At 36.2% G+C, this 20,600-nt stretch overlaps 1 protein-coding gene across 1 annotated transcript; it reads right to left on the bottom strand.

The window, feature by feature from the left end:
* Positions 1–639: 639 nt before the first annotated feature.
* Positions 640–18,636, bottom strand: Il18 (interleukin 18). Its single transcript, XM_046465693.2, has 6 exons — positions 18,413–18,636; positions 9,496–9,582; positions 8,680–8,691; positions 6,225–6,359; positions 5,079–5,212; positions 640–892 (listed from the first exon to the last, which is right to left on the bottom strand). Exons 2-6 carry the CDS (start codon positions 9,572–9,574, stop codon positions 671–673), a joined length of 582 nt encoding a protein of 193 aa, XP_046321649.1. The 5' UTR covers positions 9,575–9,582; positions 18,413–18,636; the 3' UTR covers positions 640–670.
* Between the last annotated feature and the right edge of the window lie 1,964 nt (positions 18,637–20,600).

The raw sequence follows: 20,600 nt of genomic DNA, 5'->3' as shown, positions 1-20,600 counted from the left end.
CCTCAATAAACCCCTTTTGCTGTTGCATGAGCCGGTCTCTTGGTGGTCTCTTCCTCCGACGTTCGCCGGACCCTTACAGTACAACCTTAAAGGTGGGTTTGGTGGGGAATGGTTAGATCATGAAGGACCCAACTTTGGAATGAAACAATGCCCACCTCTCAAGAGTAAGTTATTATAAAGTGAGTCTAATCCATGTGTTTGGCACCTTCTGTCTGTGGCTATTTCTCTTCCACGTCTCTACTATGTTTCGATACAGTCATGGGGTGCCCTTAGCAGGATGCTAGCAATGTGCTATTTTGATCCTCCAGGTACTAGAATCATGAGACAACTAAACCTCTTTATAAGTTACTCAGCCTCCAGTATTTCACTATAGCAACACAAAGGACTATGATAAAGCTCATAAATTCTTACAATCTTTCTGAAACACAAAAATTCAGAAAACATTATATACAAACAGAGATATGAAAAATTGTGCTATATATATATGTAATAAGAATTGTAATGCAAAAAAACAGAGTACATGTATGAATACATGAATTGGCATGAACATACTTTACAAAGATATAAAAAATTGTGCTCTATATGTGTAATAAGAATTGTAATGCATTCTGCTGTTGGGTATTTAAAAAATAAAATCAATTAAAAAAACTCAGAAAACAAATTTTAATGTTTAGTTCTTGTTTAGAACAGTGAACATTATAGATTTATCTCTAGAGTCATCCTGTTTTTTCAAAGTAAGTTTGTAAAGATCTTTCTCTTTTTTACAAGCTAGAAAGTATCCTTCATACAATGAAGATTCAAATTGCCTCTTATCATCATGTCCTGGAACAGCTCTCTGAAAGAATATGATGTCACTTTTTGTCTCATTAATATTATCAGGAGGATGGATTTCCTATAGAGAAAAAGAACACAAAATTAACTAACTTTTTTAGGATATGAACAATTTGAATATATGCAGTTTATTTAGAAATATACTACTGAACAGAACTAAAATAGTTTTTCTTCTTGAAAGTTAAGAAAAAGAATCTCTAAATATAGAAGTATTGATCTCCTCTCCTTAATTTCTAACCTCCCATTCTTCCTGTCCACTCTGACTCTTTTCCACCATGAATACACATCCACATTCAGACTTCTTGATTTCCCTATTGTTGGATAGCTTCCTTCTCTCCACTTCCATTAAGTGGAGCCCACATCTGCTCAAGATGAAATGGAGTTCTAGCAAAGACCACTCCTTTTGGAGCTAATATCAGTTCCTGTCTCCTCCAATCATTCACATCTAAAGATATTGATGACCTCCTCTGTTACAGCTTATAAGGTGTACTCCCACAGCTCCGGCTAATGTAGGAAAATGATCAGAGGTGAAATGATTAGATTATGAGAGCTATAACCTAATTAGTGGGTCAATCCATTAGGTAGATTAATAATTTGAATAGACAGGGCTGGAGCTTTGGTTCAGTGGTAGAGCAATTGCCTAGCATGCACAAAGCCCAGGTTCAATCCTAAGAACCATTAAAAAAAATTGAATGGACTTACTGGGTGGTAACTATAGACAGGTAGGGTGTGGCTAAAGGAAGTAGGTCACTGGTGATATGCCTTTGGAGTTTATATTTTGTCCCTGGTGCTTTGCCTCACCCCCTGCTTTCTATCTACCATGAGCTGAGTAATTTTCCTTAACCATGTACTTCGGCCATGATGTTCTGCCCACTTTGGGCCCAGAGCAGTGGAGCTGCCAATCATGAACTGAACCTCAAAAACTGTGAGCCAAAATAAACTTTTCCTTCTCTAAGTTATTCTTATTGGGTATTTTGGTTACAGCAACAAAAAGCTGACAAAAACATCCTTCTATAAACCTTGGTAGCTAGAGTGTCTGAGTCAATTCTGAGAGAGGCAGGATATGCCAAAAATCTCAGTCTCTTCTTTCATTGGATCCTAAAACTACAATTTACTATAATTAGATACAATAATTGTTCTTAAGGCTGGGTCCTGTGTTCTTGTATATCCCTGCTATACTGGCTCAGTCAACAGCCCTTGACTTTTTCTCTGTGAATCATACTGGTGCAGAGTGGTCTTGAATTTTTATCATGAATATAGCCTACTTGGCTGAGCTGTGTGCCCTGAAAGGCACACATTGATTCCTGTATCTTTTAACCAGAGGACAGGGTCTTGTGAGGAATGGTTAGATTACTTGCAACTATAATCCTGCTGGTCATCTAACTGTAAGTAGTACCCACATTTCCTAGTGTTGCACCATGTTTACTATTCAGCATAGACTAGAAAATGTGGGAACTGTCCAAGTTTCTTCCATGTTAATCCTGGAACCAGTAGACATTTTGTACTAAATTTTGACCCCATAGTAGCAAAGATTCTCATCATCGTAGGGCCTGATGAGTAAACTTTTAGAATTAAAATAGCATCCATCCACCTTCCTCCTAAGATGCCTTGAAGACTCTGGAGCACTGGTGGAGATGAGTACTTCCAACTTAGTTATATAACCTTTTCCTTTACCAACAAGTGAGGATCCTGAGTTGATAACCGTAGAAATTAGTTCCGTCACTTATATTTTCTTTTGCAGCTGTCTACAGCAAACCACAATCTAGGAAGAAACCTTAAATTGTAGGAGTCAATCTGGGACTAAGCTGAAGTCTAATGTATAAGTAAGAAACAATTCTTGGCCAAAGTATCAAAAGCTTTAGTAATATCACAGAGGAAAATGAACTTGTTAGATCAAGCCTAGCGTGGAAAATTATAGTTGAAGGTGGGAGTGTGGATAAAATAGGTGATCTCTGTAATCATTTTCAATGTCACATTTCAGAAGTGAGACAAGAAAATCCTTGGAATTTTCCTGAGTGTTGGTCGTGGCCACTTAAAGTCATCCCAGGGAAAGTACATGGCAAATTGATAGTGTGACCTTGGAGATCCACAACTTTGAAAGGCTATCTGGTGAAATACATGCTCTAAGGGCCAAAGATTATTTATATGAGGAGGGATGAATTGGATGCAGGTAAAGTTAAACTGGACCTAACATCAGCTCTTTTGTACACTTCTAATTCCACTGCAAAGTCTGGATATATAGGTGAGAAACAGGTACTGATAGTAATTCCTGAAGAAAAGCCCTCTTGGTGTTGTAAATGTTCTTGTGCAAAGAAATTCAGAGCTAATATCTAACACAGAAAGGTGAGCTTAAAATGGCAGCCAGACATGTCTTATTATCTAGACCCTATTCTACAGTAACCTCCTCTAAGATTACTATTAGTGGAGGAAAAGGGATTAAAGAACAGGAGCTAATACTGGTCCTAGCATACTCCTTCCACCTCACCTCTCTTCCCTTCCTCTCCCCTTCCCTTTTTTTCCCCATCCATCCATTCAATTAATATTTGCTGAGTTCCTTCCAGAAATAAATTCCCTAAGAAGCTATTGAAGCTTCAATGTCAGGGCTGATCACATGTAAGTTTCTCTTCTAAGGACCTCTTTTCTTTTTTTTAGTGCTAGGGATTGAACCCAGGGGTGCTTTACCACTGAGCTTTGCCTCTTGTACTTTTTTATTTTTTTAAATTTTGAATCAGAGTCTCATTAAGTTGCCAAGGCAGGCCTGGCACTTGCAATCCTCCTGTCCTGGCGGTCAAGTTGCTGGAATTAAGGTGTGTTCCACAGTGCCAGCAAGGCCTAAGACCCTCATTTAAAAAAAATCCTAAATAAATTGTAGTTTATGCCTCTGTTTTATATTTTATAAATATTTTATACTTTATAAAATATAATTTTATATTTTATTTCTTTAAATGGGTCACGAAAATTGTATAAGCTTCAGGGTCTCCTAAACCTGGATTTGTTCCAATTCCTACTACATTCCAAGCTTTACTTTGATCTGAATACCCTAGTCAGTCTCTCTCAACAAGAATTCATGTGAAATTCCGTATTATTCAGATTCTGAATCTGCCTCTTCAGCTGAAGTAGTTTTCTTCTACCCACAAAGCCTGAGGTTGGCCATTTCTTTCCCTTCCAATTTTCTTGTTCACTTAACTGCTTAATCCTTTCCACTCTGCCTTTCCATTCCAGGCCTCAAATTCCAATACGATAACTAAGCTTCTGGGGTAGGAACTGTAAATTGCCATCTGAAGGGGTTCACTCTAGTAAGAAGGGAATGGCTCAGAAATTTGTCTGGAGGCTTTATCTGTTGCACAATCACTGTTCTTACTTGGATTATATTTTAGAATAGCTTTTTTTTTTTTTCTTTCAAGTTGCCCCTTGGCCTCTCCACTGAGGTCATACCCTAACTTTTTTCATTGGGAGTGGTGATTCTGACAGTGGTTCTTAGTTGAAAAACTCCCACTCAGAGTCTTTACTACATGTGATTCTCCTTTAAAGAACTGTCAATTTGTTAGCAAACTCTGGCTGCTCTCATTGGGAAGGAATTTTCTGGCGCAGTCTGTAGCTATAGTTAATAGTTGTTTATCTAACAATGCTACAGAAAACAGAGAAAAATAATACAGAATAATGGAGAATAATGGAGAAAAAAGTAATGGCCAGAAATATTTTGAATTTGACTTTGAGAAAATCATAGCATTATTTTACAGCTGATCTTATTAATTTTATTCAATTAGATCAATGTTAAAAATAAGATACATCAACTGAAAACTGAAGGATATGGCTAAGACTTAGGCTAAGAAGCAAGAACAGAACAATTAGGGATTAAAACATCTTCATCATAGTTTATAAAGTAGCAGATTTCCAGGACAATTAGCTTCAATCTATGTAGCAAGAGTTTATCTAGAAAGTCATATGCTACTATTAAATGAATTTATAATTCACATACTTATTCTATACTACTATTTGTATACAGGTTGGCTATTAAGACATTCAGGTTATGAAACAAGTGTGCCTATTTGTTCTGTGACAGGATCAGAAAAACCATAGTGTTATAGCAAGAGGTTGAAGAGTTTGACAATTTTTTGTTAACTGTCCATCTCAATGGTTCTGTTTCTTGCTCTTTCTGTTCTAGATCAAAGGCTGAAGTGAGGATATTTGAGTTTTCTAATTTTGTCCATTAATATGGCTAAAAACAAAGTCAGGCTCAGTCTTACCTTAAAAGAAATATTTTTGTTCTCACAGGAAAGAGTGTAATATTTCTCACACTTCACAGAGATGGCTACAGCCAGACCTCTAGGTTGGCTATCTTTATATATGTATATTTCAAATGTAGTTCGGGGTTCATTACCTGAAATAAACATTAATAAATGAGAATACTAGTTAGAAGAATTTTTGTGCATTGATATTTTGGAAATGTAACCAAAGAACAGTCCTTAGACCCACTGCCAATTCTGCACTCTGAGATTTGACCAGAGAGCAAAAGGGGACTACACACAGCTGGCCAGATTCCTTAAACACATTTAAAAGATGTTTGTTGTTGTTGTTGCTGTTGTTGCAGTACTTGGGGTGGAATGAGTGTCTTGGGTTTGCAAGGTAAGCAGTCTATCACTGAGCTACATACCAGGCCTCTTTTTTTTTCTTTCTTTTTAAATTTATTTCTTACATACATGACAATAGTGGAGTGCAATACATTTATAATTATCCATACCAGGCCTCTTTAAAACACATTTAAATGAATGTACAACACATATGGGACAACTTTTTGAACATGTTAAATATATTCTGAATTCTAAGATTGTTTTTAGCTTTTGAATGCTAACTAGATGATTAAAATATATTTATTAAGGTATAAGTTCCATTTTTTTCAAGAATGTACATTCACTACTTCAACCTGGTCCCAAACTCTGATATGTGGAATTCATACCTTAAGAGACATAATAAATTTACTCATTTTCTAAGACAATCTTTGAAGTTTTTGGTAGAAGACTGACTCATTTGAAATGCTTGCATATTAATGTTTAATTTTGAGTTTTAAAATGTTACCAAATGTTATCAATATTTTCAGCTATAACCAGCAAGGATTAAGGATCCAACTCTATAGAGATCTTATACAGTTAATACAATTAAAATGAAGGGATTGGTGATCCAAATGTAGATGCAGAATGATGTAAACTCCAGCAATGTGTTTATTAGATCAAAATTTTCACCCTAACTCATAAAGTGTTTTATAGGAGAAATTATTATTACATCTATGGCTTTTTATATAAGGATTGGGTCTTGTATAGAAATATGTAGGCAGTAAAATGGAATGAGAAGAAATCATTAATTATCTCTGAATTTGAAGATACAAAAAAACATACCTAAAATGTCATAATCAGTCATATCTTCAAACACAGGTTGCTCTCTGCGATCAACAAAGAGAACTTGGTCATTCAAATTTCTTAAGATTGAGAGTCTAAGTTCAATCTTGCCAAAGTAATCTGATTCCAGGTTGTCTACAATATACATTAAATGTTATTAAAATATATTTTTCTAAGAGTACAAATAGACTCTCTGTACATTTCTATTTTCAATAACGATTACAATCTTCTGTTCCAGAAGTGGCTATGATCAAGTTGACTGTTGTTTTTAGCTTGCTTCCAGAGGCTCACTGTTGCCTGTTACTACTCAGAACCACCCTCTGAAATGTTCACTTCAGATATCCACTTTCTGATCAGTCTCCTGTCCTTCTGGTTTGTTTATGCTTTTACTCCAACTACATATATTCTCAGACTTCACTAAGTCCTCCAGTCTCCTGACTCTAATATTTCCTTCCTAATCTTCTCTTGTCTTCTCTTCCTTCCCTATGCAGTCAAATCCATTTTGTCTATCTTTTATGTTGGTATTTTACATTTTGAACTCGTTAATCTTTTGACTACAAAACTCCAAGCCTGGCTTCTGAGTGCTGTTGTTGAAGGGACCAGCACCACGTTGCATCTTGCAGCCTTGAAGATCAAGGGCCAGAAAGCATCTTCTTTGTTAGAATGAATCATAATAAATAGATTATTTTGTAATTTGTTCTAGTTAGTTATACATGACAGTAGAATGCCTTTTGACACATTATGCACAAACACATTATTTTTATAATCAGAAAAACCTAAAGCTCTTTGATATTGAAAACTCCTCATCAAGCCCACCTCACTGTACACCTATAGCCTACTTTCCCTCTTTGAACAGCCAAGCTTCTGGCAAGAATTGTCTATATTATTTACTTACTTTCCATTTACTCTTTTACTTATTAAAATCTGCTCTGCCTCCATTTCTCTATCAAACTGCTTTCACTACAAGCACCAAACTTCCTGCTGCTAAACCTAATTGATGCTTTCTGGTCCAGGGGTAGTGGTGGGGGAAGTAGGCATCATCTTTTCTGCCTTACTCTATATCCCCTTTCAAGTCTAACCCCAAATAATGTCTCATTGGTTCTCTCAAGTATTTCTAAAATCCATTTGCAGCTTCTCATTGTCATTTCACACAATTTCATTTAGAGACTAAAATAATAGTCCCTTAACTGTTAAATTCCTTTTTTTAATCGCCCACATCCTCATCCTACACCATCAATTCATTATACTGAAGCTAGAAGGATATTTTAAAAGATGATCCTGTTATCCCTGAATTCTAATGAGGCACATGGCCACCCAGAATAAAAATATATTTTCCAGATTTCCTTGCAGTTGGTGTGGCCATGTGTATAGTCAATGGAATATGAGTGGAATTGATGTGTATAGCTTCCAAGTAAAGCCTTTAAAAGGAATGGGCTGGTCTTCCTTTAATGACCTTTCTTGATAACTGGGTTATAGACCCAGGTAGTATGATGATTTTGAATAGTAAGAATGAGTCAAACAACTAGGGGATGATAGAGTAACAGGAAAGAAGAAATTGGAGATTCTAGTGTCATCAGGCTGCATCCAGCCATATACATGAACCACACTCTGAAATGTTCTGAAATTAGTCCTGTGTTTAGTAAATCTCTATTACCCCCAAGACAAGGTCCAAATCCCTTACCTTTGCATAAGAGAACTTCTTAATCCGTACCTTGTTTCTCACTAGCCTCTCTCATTGTTCTCCTCCTCCCACTCTACTCCTATCCTGAATTACCCTTAGTTCCTCATATATGCCATGTTTCCTTTCATATCTTGGCCTTTCAATGTGGTCTGCTTACATTACCCATCCCTAGGTTCTTTTTATTTTTTAAATATTTTATTTTTTTGGTGTAGTTTGGCACAATACCTATTTTTTATTAATTTATTTTTATGTGGTGCTAAGGATCGAATCCAGGGCCTCATATGTACGAGGCGAGCACTCTACTGCTGAGCCACAACCCCAGCCCCCCTAGGTTCTTGACTTTCAGAATACTCTTTCCCGTGGGAGCTTCCCAGACTTTTCCCCAAAGCATTTCTAAGAGAGGAGGTTTAAGAAGGGAGATATTGATTTTGGACAATTCTTATACATTGCTCTCCTTTTCCTATTCCCTCCAGACAATCTATGCCTCCCTGATCATCTTAGGACCTGTGTAATAGGTAAGGTCTATTTTGTAACTTCTAAGAGTTAGAAATTCCTAAGGTGTAGGAAGCAAATTTTATAGTGGTTCTTTTTGTATCCCTTATGGTCATCTTCGTTCCGATGCTGTGCTGTTCACTCCACATTTCTTTGAGGAATGATGCCTTCTCAAATAGGTTGGTACCATGTGGACAGTATCTCCCAGCTGACAAGAGTGATATGGATGTGCCAAGGCAGCTACCTACTTTACAAATAAGGAGAAATATATTTATATTTTACCATCGTCTTCAGCTAAAGGAGAGAAAAAGGAGAAAAAAATATGTTAAATTATATATTTCTACACAGAATTTCCTCTTACCCTAGCCTTTGATGACTCTGTTCTGCTGCTCCCATCTTTAACCTCTGTTTTTCTGGTGGCCTGTTGGCCTCCATCAAAAAATATTTTATTATTATCCAAAAGGCTGATAAAATGAAGCTCATTAGACTTAATGTGTTGCTAGGTAAGTTAGATTTAAAACTTAAGTTTAGGATTTATAAAGTTCAATACATAACTAAACAGAAATTTTATAAAGTCATAAGTTTTATTCTTAAATTTGTTGCTCAAATGGAAAGTCACCTAAGGATTTTTTATGAAGCTTTCAAATGAAGCTAAACTTTCTACTGAAGTCAAATTGCCCATGAAAGAGTAATCATAAGAATGAATTTTTATTCAATACATTTACATAAGATGGTATAACTCACTTACAAAACTCTATATTCAGGGGATTTCATAATCTACCAATTTGCTTTGGGAGATAGTATTTCCTCCGTGTACCCAGTTTTGTGGGACTTGCAGGATGTTTACCTGCTGCCACCTTGAGAGTGGGCTACTACTAATTAAAGTGCTAAGACATGTGCTGGGTACTAGTACTGGGACTTTGGAAGTGTTGTGGTTAATTTCTAGAGATTCAAATTTTTTGAGAGAAGAGAGATCTTAATATTACATCGGAATCTCATGACAAAAAGGAATTACTTAATAGTTTACCTCACAACCTTTCTAGTTGAATACATTTATCTAAGCCTCAAATATGTTTGTCCTACTGCTTTACGACTAACCTTTGAAGTAAAGTGTATCATCAATAAATATCATTTTCACAAAGTTGATATAATTATTTTCTGTGGGCGCGGCAGCCATCTTTATTCCTAATGGAAGCAAAGAGTCATCTGTTAAGAGGCAATGATTGTTCTTTTTATATAAAAGGAAACTTTTATTGTTATCTTGACCTATCTGCAAATTTAGAAGTCAGTTTATCACTCAGTATGAGTACCCATATTTAAACATTCTCTTAAGAATCATCAGATATTTGGAATAGAGAAAGCACTTTCTCATTAAACAATATTATTGTGGAAAAATGGCTCACAATTGAACTGAATTAATTGTCCTAGTGTTCATTGGTTAATATAAACATATTATCCTTATAAACATACTGCAAATGAGGATGCCAGAAACACATCTAATCCTGTTCTTTAACTAGGGACTTGTTCATTCCTGTCTTACAACAAATGGGTTCCCACGAATGAGAAGCCAAAGGTTCACAACTTCATTGGCAAAGTATTAAAACTGAGGCAACGATAAAAATGGCTTTTCCACCAGGGGGTTGGGGCAGGGTCAGGGAAGGTTGAAAGGCTCTGGCATTTGATGGCCTTTTCTTTGAGCAGCAGCAGCAGCTTTGGATACGGAGTCTGGATTAGACCATGTTTTTACATAAATAGTACCTAAATATGACCTTTCTGTAAAAATATCAAACAATACAGAATTTGAAAAAATTCTAATTGCTTCTTTTTGCTCTTAACTCTTCCCCACCTTATCCCACTCCAATATGGTGTGTATCCTTCCAGTATTTTGTCATGGATTAAGGGTTCTAAGTATGAGAAATCTATGAACTTGAATGGGAAAAATACATATTTATGTTAACCAACTTCTAACTGAAATTTAGCCTTCTTCTGATTATTTGTGCAGGAAACAAACCACAGAATTATCAGTGCATCTGTGACTGTCACTAATAGAAACACACATTTCCTGTTGTTTCAATTGTTACAGAGATCTTGAAATATGGCTTAAGCTCTATTTTGAAATTACAGAAGTTATTAGTCTTACCAAGAGATCTTGTTTAATGTGTTAAAAATCACATCTATTTTAAATTTTGATTAAATTATTGTAACTCAGTTTTAATATAGTGAGTTTCCTTTGTAAGTCTAAGCATTTATTTATTTATTGGTACCAGGGATTTAACTCAGGGGCACTCGAAAACTTAGCCATATCCTGCTGGGTTTCTGTTCTCGAGACTAAAAGGCTCAGGGGTCACTCTAGTTAAACTGGGCTAACTGGGCTGCACGAAATAACCACACAAGAGACACAAATACCTTTTTCTTTGGGGTCGATGTGACAGCTCCTCTGACCTTAAGGGTCCGCAGAAAGAGAGAGAGAGAGCACGCGCTGACCCCTTTTATTGAGGAGAAGCTATTCAAATGAGGCAAGGGGTCAGGTTTCAGGGGCTGAGTCTGTCTTCATGATGTCCACTGTCAGCAGGTTGACTGACACCTGGGTAGGCCACACCCAAGGGCACAGTAAGAGGAGGGGACACACACAAGGCACTTCCATGGAAGATTCTATCCTCAACAGGGCAAGGGGTTATATTACAAAGGAACAGGTGAGCATAGCTTCACCCATTGGGCTGTAGCAAGACACACCCATTTCTGTGACTGAGCGCCTCAGCACCCAGCTGGGGAGTGTAACTCAGTCGCCCGTAAGGTTGGCCTCCCACAATATCCCCAGCCCTATTTTGTATTTTATCTAGAGACAGGGTATTGCTGAGTTGCTTAGCACCTCAGTTTTTCTGAGGCTGGCTTTGAACTTGGGATCCTCCTGCCTCAGTCTCCTGAGTTGCTAGGATTATAGGCGTCTGCCACTGTGCCTGACTCTCAGTATTTAATTTTACAGATGTAAATACATTGTTCTGAGAAGGGGCTACAGGCTTCACTAGCTTGTTAGGAAGTCTGTTATGGCTTTTTCTCCTCTTAATCTATCTATGGCCACTTTATTTCAAAAAACTCAAATACTGAACTTTCAGAGGAAAATTTAGAACTTTCCTACACCAAAAAAAAAAAAAAAAAAAAAATCAGGAAGCTCTTCTCTGAAGTTTAGAAGTGCTTTGTGCTCCTGAGGGTGGTTACAGTTGGGGCTCCAAGCAAGGTGGCAAAATCATAGTCATTAATGATTTGTCCCCACCAAAATTCATGTTGAGGCTTAGTCCCCAGTGTGGCAATATTGGGAGGTGGGACCTAATGGAGGCAGAGCACATTGGTGCTTTTCTCACATGAGAAAAGTGAGTGAGTTGTTAAAATAAGTCCATCATTTGTGTTTCGTCGCTTGCCCTTCTCCTTTTTATTATGAGTTGAAGTGGCATGAAGCCCTTATCAAACGTGGCTACCCAATCTTGAACTTTCCAGTCTCCAGAACTGTGAGCCCAAATAAATTTCTTTTCTTAATAAACTACTTAGTCTCAGGTATACTGTTACAATCATAGAAAACTGACCAAAACAATGGTATATAGGGGAGTACTTATAAATCTGTGCTCATATGTAAAGAACTGACTCAATTTTTTTCCTAGAAAATCTGAGGTCAAGCAAGCATATATAGTAGAGGAAACAAGAAATTAAAACTGAGTTAAAAAAACTTAATTCAAATTAAGCTATCCTAAAATTCTTTTGTTACTTGGTGAGCTTTGAACAATTTCATGTAGGTTCAGTTCCTTACGTCCAAATGTGAATAGTTAGTAAATGTATTTTATATAAATAAAATGAAGACAAATCGTTTAGAATTATCAATTAATTTCTTAAAATGGGGGATAAGAGAGATTGAGAAGAAAATAATAAAACAGAGGATAAAAAAGTTTCTGAGATAAATCTAAACATTTGTTTTTACTAAAAGTAAACAAACTTTAAGATTAAAAATCAGACCTATAATAGCTAGATTGTGAGCTCCATGAGGGCATTGTCTTTATTCATTTTTATCGCTTTATTACTTAACATAGTTCCTGTTATCAGTGTCAGAATTCATTTTGGCAGACATTTGTTATGCCAGGACTCTATTTTGATTGGTTATAAATGGGTGAAATAATGACTACCGTTGGTCTTTTCTACTTTTAATTTACACATTTATTGAAGTAATTCACTTGAAATGTACTGAGCAACATGAGCAGGAATTGGATTAAATAAACTAATAGTTAGAGAAGGACACAGTCACCTTAAAAATAAGATAGCTATTTTTAACTACCGTAAGAATAAAGTAATTACTATAGAATTTTTTTTTCAGTACTGGGAATTGAACCCAGACATGCTCTACTGCCAAGCTACATCTCTAGCTCCTTTAAAAATTTATTTTATTTTAAATTTTGAGACAGGGTCTTGCTAAGTTTCCCAGGCTGGCCTCAAACTTGAAATTCTTCTTCCTGAGTAGCTGGCATGTGCCACCATGCCTGGCTCTACTACATAATTTTTAAACTCTTTCATCAGTCAGAGAGTATTCACTATGCATCAGGTTTGGGGTCAGAAGCTGATGAAACACCCACATATGAAAATTTGCTCCTGTCCTCCAGTGACCCAGATGCTAGTGAGGGAGACAAATACACAGTTATGAAATAGTTACTGTAAGGGCTGAATTTACAAGAGATCATCAGTTTAGTGGTATTGGAGAAGATTTCTCAGAGAAAGTGATGACTGTGCGGCATTAAAGGCGAGGCAGTATTTTCAAGGCCAGGGGAGAGTGTCCACAAAGAAGGACCTTGTAAACAAAGGCTACCAAGCAGGGAGGGTTGTTTGAGGCCTCATCATAAGTAATGCAAGTGTAATCACATTCCAGGAAGGATGTGTCTCTGAAGACCTCACATAGTTTGAGATTATTTTTTCCTTGGGAACAAATGTAAAAGCATGGGAAGAGATATTCTTGTAGTGCATGCTGTCACCACCAAAGTGTATATGTTCTTTTTGTCTACTTTCCAGGCATGATTACTACTGGTTTATAGAATGCTTTGTCCACACAGCTTGTCATGGTTGTACTTTGACATTTCTTTTTCTTGCATCTAACTTTTATTCCAACTTAATATTTGGAGATGTTTTTAGAATAAGCAGTAATAATACCACTTAACATGTTGATAAGGTTGTAACCAGATATAAAAATATTTAAACTTGTTATGTTAAAACATACCACAATAATAATCTGGACTTCTTAAGAACTTTTGAGATATATAAAGAACAGATTAACTTATATGATTTTGATGTGGAGGCAGATAATTCTACAAGGTATAAGAGACACTTCCAAGTGTATAGTAATGTAACAGTTAACAACTCCCTTGGCTTGCCGGCTTTGATATTATGTCATTCTAGATAAACTATTTAATTTGAAAGAATTCACATTATTTCCATTTATTATTCCAAGATTATCATTTTTATATTACATGTGTTTGATTTTGTTTGATTCAATTCACAGAAAACAGAACTTGCAGTGTAGCTGCCTTGACAAAAACCTGGGAAGGATAGTCAGATTACAAAAGCTTTGTTTAACAAGCTAAAGAGGTTAAATTTTTCTTTTTTTTCACTTAAAAAAGGACATTTTAAGCAAGAGAAAGACAGTTAAATTGATGACTTAAAAACCCACTCTGGTAGCAGTATGGAGAATGGATTCCATTGGGCAAGTCTGGGACAGAGACAACTTCAAAAGCAACTTCATTTATTAATTTTTTGTGTTGCTGGGGATTGAATTCAGGAGCTCATGCTTACAAGGAAATGCTCTACCACTGAGCAATATCTGTGGAAGCAATTTTAACAGAAGTTGATGAGGCTATAAACTAAGGTAGTGAATTCAATAGCAGGATTTTTTTTTTTTTTTGGATTGGTTGCGAGTCAATAGGAAGAGGGGGAACTGAGGATGACTTCAAAGTTTCTGACTTGGGCAATTTGTTGAGTGATTGACTACCTCATTAGCAATGAAGAGAAAGAATGAAAAACAGCCTAAGTGGAAAAACATTTAGTTCAGTTTTGCAAATCTAAGAGGGATGTGACACATAAGCCAAGGTTCTCAGGAATTTCGAGGAGAGGCTCTTTGAACTCAGAAGCTGCAGAGCCCATAATTTAGATACAAGCTTGAATAAGTTCACTGAATTTGGCAATTAGGAAGTTGTGGTCACTGTAGAACAATTTATACAAACCAACTGGAGGTAGCAGAAGGTAAGTTAGTAAAACCCAGGACAGAATGTGGGGATGGGGGAGAAAGAAAGCTATCCCAAACTACTTTTAGGAAGCAACATAACAAGTTTAGGAGCATGGTAGTTGTTGGAGAATACATAATTCACAAATGTCAAGTTCTAGCTTCCAATCCAATTTGAATGGTAAGATAGCTAATGAATTATCTTCCAAAGCATGTCCAAGTAACTTTTCAAGACCTGGGAATCAATCTTTTTTTTTAAAATATATTTTTAGTTATAGATGGACATAATACCTTTACTTGTTTATTTTTATGTGGTGCCAGGTATTGAACCCAGTGCCTCACGCATTGCTAGGCAAGCACTCTTAACACTAAGCCACAACCCCAGCCCTGGGAGTCAATCTTGATTCCTTTGTCTAACCTTTTTCTTATCTGATAACATGAGATTCTGATTCAGAAATGTCTCTAAAATTTGGTATCGCCTCTTCATATTGCCAGCACTGTTTTAAATCAAGCCTCAACACTTCTCACATCTTCTATTTTAGTACTTCTATTTAGTACTTGCTTTCAGACTCTCCCAGATTACATATTATTACCAGAGTAATTCCCCCGCCAGGTCAGAATTCCTCTGTTTTGTTCATCCACCAAACTCTTCTTTCCTTCATGCCTTTATATCTCCTCTAGGCAAACCTTCCTTACTCCTCTACTCCTAGCTGGTCATTCTCTATTCAGAGCCCCCTTCCCTCTCTTCCCTGTTTGGGCTTCTGAAATAACTCTTACTACCCTGAATTAACATTACTTTGATTCCAGGCAGGTTTGCCTAGTTTCAGTCTGAATTTCTTTAGAAAACGTCATTCTTTTCCCCCTAAATCTTCGACACCTGGAAAGAGCTTACAACGTATTAAGAGTTAAATAAATATTAAATGAATAAATATTTGCTTGTTGCCAAGATAATAGTATAAAAATTATTAACAGAATTTCCTTTTTCTTTCTTAAAACTTTTCCTCCACTGCTGGGTGTGGTGGCACAGGTCTGTAATCCCAGCGGTTCTAGAAGTTGAGGCAGGAGGATCACAAATTTGAGACCAGCTTCAGCAACTTAGCAAGACCCTGTGCAGCTCAGTGGTACAGCACCCCTGAGTTCTATCCCCAGTACTGGAAAAAAAAACAACAACAACAAAACCTTTTCCTCTGTCTAAAAGCCAAGGAGAAAGAGAAAGAAAATGAGGGAAGATTATAAATTTAAAAAAATTAGAATGACTTTTGAAAATATCCTCTTCCTTCTTTTTTTCCTTGATAGTTTCTTTTTCATTTCTGTGTTAATTTTGAATTTTTCATTTGTTTTTTTTCTTACCACTTTGTTAGATCTCAATTCATTTACGATTACAAGTGTTGTGTTCTTGTCCTTTACTCCTTCTAATTTTTCTCTTATCTTTTCTTATTCATGTTCCTTTGCTTTGGTTTCACAACTCTAGTATATAAAAATTATAGTTCCCATTGGATAAAATGTTCTCAACATTCATCTAAAGATTCTTGGGCTATTGACTTTTTTTAAGAAAAGAATTATAAACTACCTCAGAAAGCTCCTCCCAGGAATATGTAGTGACAACAGGTTTTTTGAAATAAAAATAAAGTCTTAGTTATATAATTTTTTCAAAACTAGCCAGAGGAGAATGGATGGCAGAATATCATGATAGAAATTAGGCCACATGAGTTCCAATTTTGTCTGAGGCAAGTCACTTAACTCTGAGGGTCTCAGTTTCCTCATTTGGACAACAAGGAAGTTGGATAGTGAAGCTTGAAGGTCTTTTCAAGCCCCAGCATTCTGCAGTTCTAGACTCTAGTTAAGGCTGCCAGGAAACAACCATTTATTTGTGGCAAATGCCCCAGGAACCACTTCCTTATAATTTTGACACAGCACATATATTTATTGGCTACTTAAAATACAACCAGCATTGTTAAGTCACTAGGAGTTTAAAAGCACAGTATTAGATTAAATGTAAAAATGCCTTGAATTTTAAAAGCTACTATGATTATGTTTATCTTTTCTTTGGAATTCTTTAAAAAAAAATTAAAATTTTTTTTTGTAGTTGTACATGGACAGCATGCCTTTATTTTATTTGTTTCATTTTTATGTGGTGCTGATGATCAAAACCAGTGCCTCACACATGCTAGGCAAGTACTCTGCCTCTGAGCTACAGCCCTAACCCCCCAAAATGTTTTTATTAGTGCCTTTCTGCAAAATTCTAATTCTCTGGATGAATGTGGGATGAAACGAGGAAGCATGCTACATAATTAATTTCCCTACAATCAGGTAGAGAGCCATCTCAACAGAAAAGATCAAAACCCAACTTTTCAGTTCTATACAACATTTTGCTTTTGAAAACTCTGCCATCTTGTGAATGTGTGTATGCAGATGTGGAAGAGATAAGGGTAAAATGAATGAACTAGGAAATGAGTTAGTTAATTATAAAAGATAGACTCAACTACTAAATATAGACGTAAAATAAAAAGTCAAATGGAACTGATGTAGTTGAAATGACCTTATGTGAAAAAGAGAATTGAATTTAATCCCAAAGAGTGCTCAAGATTTGAACAGAGGGAGAAGGGCATGGTTAAGGGTAAGTAGAGAGCATCATGGAAGAGCATTTATGTGATAACCAGAACAAAGTGGTTATGGGTGGTGGACTGAATGGACCTCGTTTTTGACTGTAGTGGAACAGTTTTGCTGTATTGCAGTGAACACAAGATTATGGAGGGTTTTGGAAGTCATATAGAGAAGTCTGAATTTAGTTTTATAAACAATAAAAAGAATACACTGTAGGGGAAAAAGACATTTTGAAGGAGTATTTAGAACTTGAAATAGCTGAATACAAAAAATAAAAAATAGAAAGGGTTTAAGGATGTCCTAATTTTTTGTTATTCAACTTTGAAATAGAGTTATTCAGCCCTTCCCTTATTGTGAAATGGAAGTCTCCTGGGAAATGTCATAATATTATTCAGTGGTAGCCCAGCCCAAAGGTGATGTTACAGATACCTTCAGATATATTTGTGCCAGGTGTTTGCTTGCTTTTAGTATAATTGATTTGGAGTCAAGACTTCCTTTAAAGAAAAGCTTATTTATTATATCACTCTAAAGTAACAATTCTCAGGGTTTTGCAAAGTCAAAGCTATATTATAATAATTCTAGGGTATGATTTGTCTTTTTCTTTCTCAGTCTCTCACGAGGATACAAAAGAGTTTACCAGAGGTACATTCTGTGTGACAGAGACTGTATGCAAAAAAGATTCCCCATGTCTTCTATAACGCCAGACACTAAAGAGATTTGCAAAAGTGAAAAATGAAGTTATTCTTTCACACTGGGCTCCCTGTTGGAACACATAGCTATCTTTAATTTTAAAATGTCAATTATAATAGTGTAATATGCTTACTATTATTTTAAGATAAATTAGTATGTAACTAATTTTGAAATTTCCAAGTTTTACTTTCTAGTACAGTAAATTATAGTAAGGCAGTAAATAACCCAGGGAAACAAAAACTCCTGAGAGTTCTCAATAATTTTTAAGACAGTAGAGCGGGCAAGAGACCCAAAAGTTGGAGAATCTCTGCCCTAAGGTGAAACTCTTTAACAGTTTCTGCTCAAACTTTTCTTATTTCCTTGTTACTGACTGCCTTAGTGATGAGAAAGGACTTAAAACTCTTCTTGATAGCTTTTTATCAACTCTAATTGCCACGCTTGGATTTCTAAATAAAGAGGAATAATATTGCTTACCTGTACCAAATAGTTTTCTGGAAGAGGAAGTGATCTTGGAGGTTTGAGGTCGTTTTTATTTTCCTAAGACCGTGGAGACTGTAAAAGGTGGCAGCCTCTTCAGTAGTTGGAGTGGACAGCCAGCAATGCAGATGGCACGGGAGAGCAAAATTCCTTGCTGCAGATCTGCATCCAGCAGTCCTGGGAAGCAAAGGGCCAAGTACACTGGAAGGAATGAGGAAGAAGGTTCCGAAGGGGGAGGAGACTACCCCTGGCACGCCTTGGACCCGCCTTCAAATACTGGCTCTTTCCTAGGGCAATAGAACTCAAAATGTTATAAAACAGGGTATTTCTTTCAATATAAAATCACTGCCTAATGAAATAATTTCTTCTGTAAGAGCTGGTGTCCTTCCAAAACCTGTATCTCTTTCAGAAGTACATTGTGAAAGCATTTTAAGAAAGTTGCACTTGCTTAGTCCAAAGAAGCATCTTCTTTTCTCACATCAGTCTCTCAGTTTTGAGTATTTTTGATCACAAAACTTCTTTCTTGTCTAATAGTGTAGAAGAATCAGTTATACTGGAGTAATTCCTAAAATATAATCATACCACCTAAAATACCCCTGAAATGTAATGGAAATTTTTTTTGGATATAATATTTTGTGTAATATTGCTTCCTTCCTTCCTTTCTCTTTATGACCTAATCCAGGACTTCTCCCTCCCAAGCTCAACATGATGTCAAAGAATAATTGATAGAAGTCATTATGATTTGCTTCTTAAGAAAAGAAGGAGGAGGAGGAGGAGGAGTTGTTCTTCTGTATTTGAAAAATAAAATTGCAGCTGTGCATAATCCCAGCTACTGGGGAGGTTGAGGCAGGAGAGTCACAAGTTTGAGGCCAGCCTCAGCAACTTAGTGAGACCCCTGTCTCTAAATAAAAATAAAAAGGGGTGGGAATGTATATCTTGGTAGGGCATCCCTGGGTTCAATCCCCAGTACCATAAATAAATAAATACAATTAAAAATTAAAACATCTCCAATTTGAGATAACAAAAAGATTCACATCAATGGATAGAAGCAATACATTTTTATAAAACTTCTCTTTTATTTGCCATTTCAGATGCAAACCACAACACATACCACCATTAGGATTTTATTAATTTTATTATTTTGTGCAATAAGGGAAATTTGCTCTGACACAAGAAAAATATTTACTTGTAGTTCCTAGTGCTAAAACTTTCTATTTCTGGAATGGTGCCAAAATTCCTAATGAAAATATTTGAAATATGATTTAGGGAGATGTCTCTTAGGGATTATATTCAATTCTTTAAAAATGGTTTTCTACAACATAACTTCGAGGGGCTGGGGTTGTGGCTCAGAGGTAGAGCACTCGCTTAGCATGTGTGAGGTCCTGGGTTAGCTCCTCATGCACCACATGAAAATAAATAAAATAAAGGTATTGTGTCCAACTACAACTAAAAACAAAAACTTTGAAGAGCTGAGTACGAACATTACAACCTTGAAAATAACCCAAACAAAAATGTTTTGTGGGGGACTGAGGATTGCACCTGGGATTCTTTATCACTGAGCTACATCCTTGGCCCATTCTATTTTGAAACGGGGGTCCCACTAAGTTGCTAAGACTGTTCTTAAAAAGCCTCTCAAATAGCTGGGCTTACAGGTGTGTGCCACTGCACCTGGCTGAAACAAAACTTCTTAAGCATTGTTTTATGAACTTGTGCTAAATAGTATTACTTTACTAGCAAGGAAAATTGGAACGCGTGGTTTTTTTTTGGTCAGTATAGAAATGATACAAAAGCAGAGGGGTTCTAGAGTTGGGAAACAAAATGCCTACATAAGCAGTTATTCAGTGTGTGTGTGTGTATGTGTGTGTGTTTAACAAGATAGGGTTTGCATTTCCTAAATTCACAAAAACTTCATGTCCACAGCAGTGATTATAAAGGAAGTCTGTGGCAGGGTGGTTAGAGGTCTTGCTGTGGTGACTTATCAGAAAGGGAAAAAAACATTTTTAAGAAGGATATTTGCCTGAATTTGAAATAGCTAATTTTCATTCTCCAGTTGTATTGTCCATTTGGGTCAATTAACATGAAAGCATGAAGTAGGATCAAGAAGTGATTTGAAGCAGAATACCAAAGACATTCTCAGTGATTTTTTTTTCTAGCTCCAAGATGTAGAATTTATTCATATCTAAGT

Source organism: Marmota monax, unplaced genomic scaffold, assembly GCF_021218885.2.
Source record: "Marmota monax isolate L192 unplaced genomic scaffold, Marmota_monax_Labrador192_F-V1.1 WCK01_AAM20220418_F8-fsc00045, whole genome shotgun sequence".
Taxonomy (NCBI): Eukaryota; Metazoa; Chordata; class Mammalia; order Rodentia; family Sciuridae; genus Marmota; species Marmota monax.
The sequence above is the reverse complement of the archived record's forward strand: the minus strand, read 5'-3'. Positions and strand labels throughout refer to the sequence as shown.

Excerpts from the sequence above, each read along its gene's own strand:
- Il18 (XM_046465693.2), bottom strand. The coding sequence starts at position 9,574 with ATGGCTGCCGCGCCCACAGAAAATAATTATATCAACTTTGTGAAAATG. Across the intron at positions 5,213-6,224 it reads GACTGATTATGACATTTTAG|GTAATGAACCCCGAACTACA; the intron begins GTATGTTTTTTT and ends TGTTTATTTCAG. Across the intron at positions 893-5,078 it reads ACAAAAATATTTCTTTTAAG|GAAATCCATCCTCCTGATAA; the intron begins GTAAGACTGAGC and ends TTTTCTCTATAG.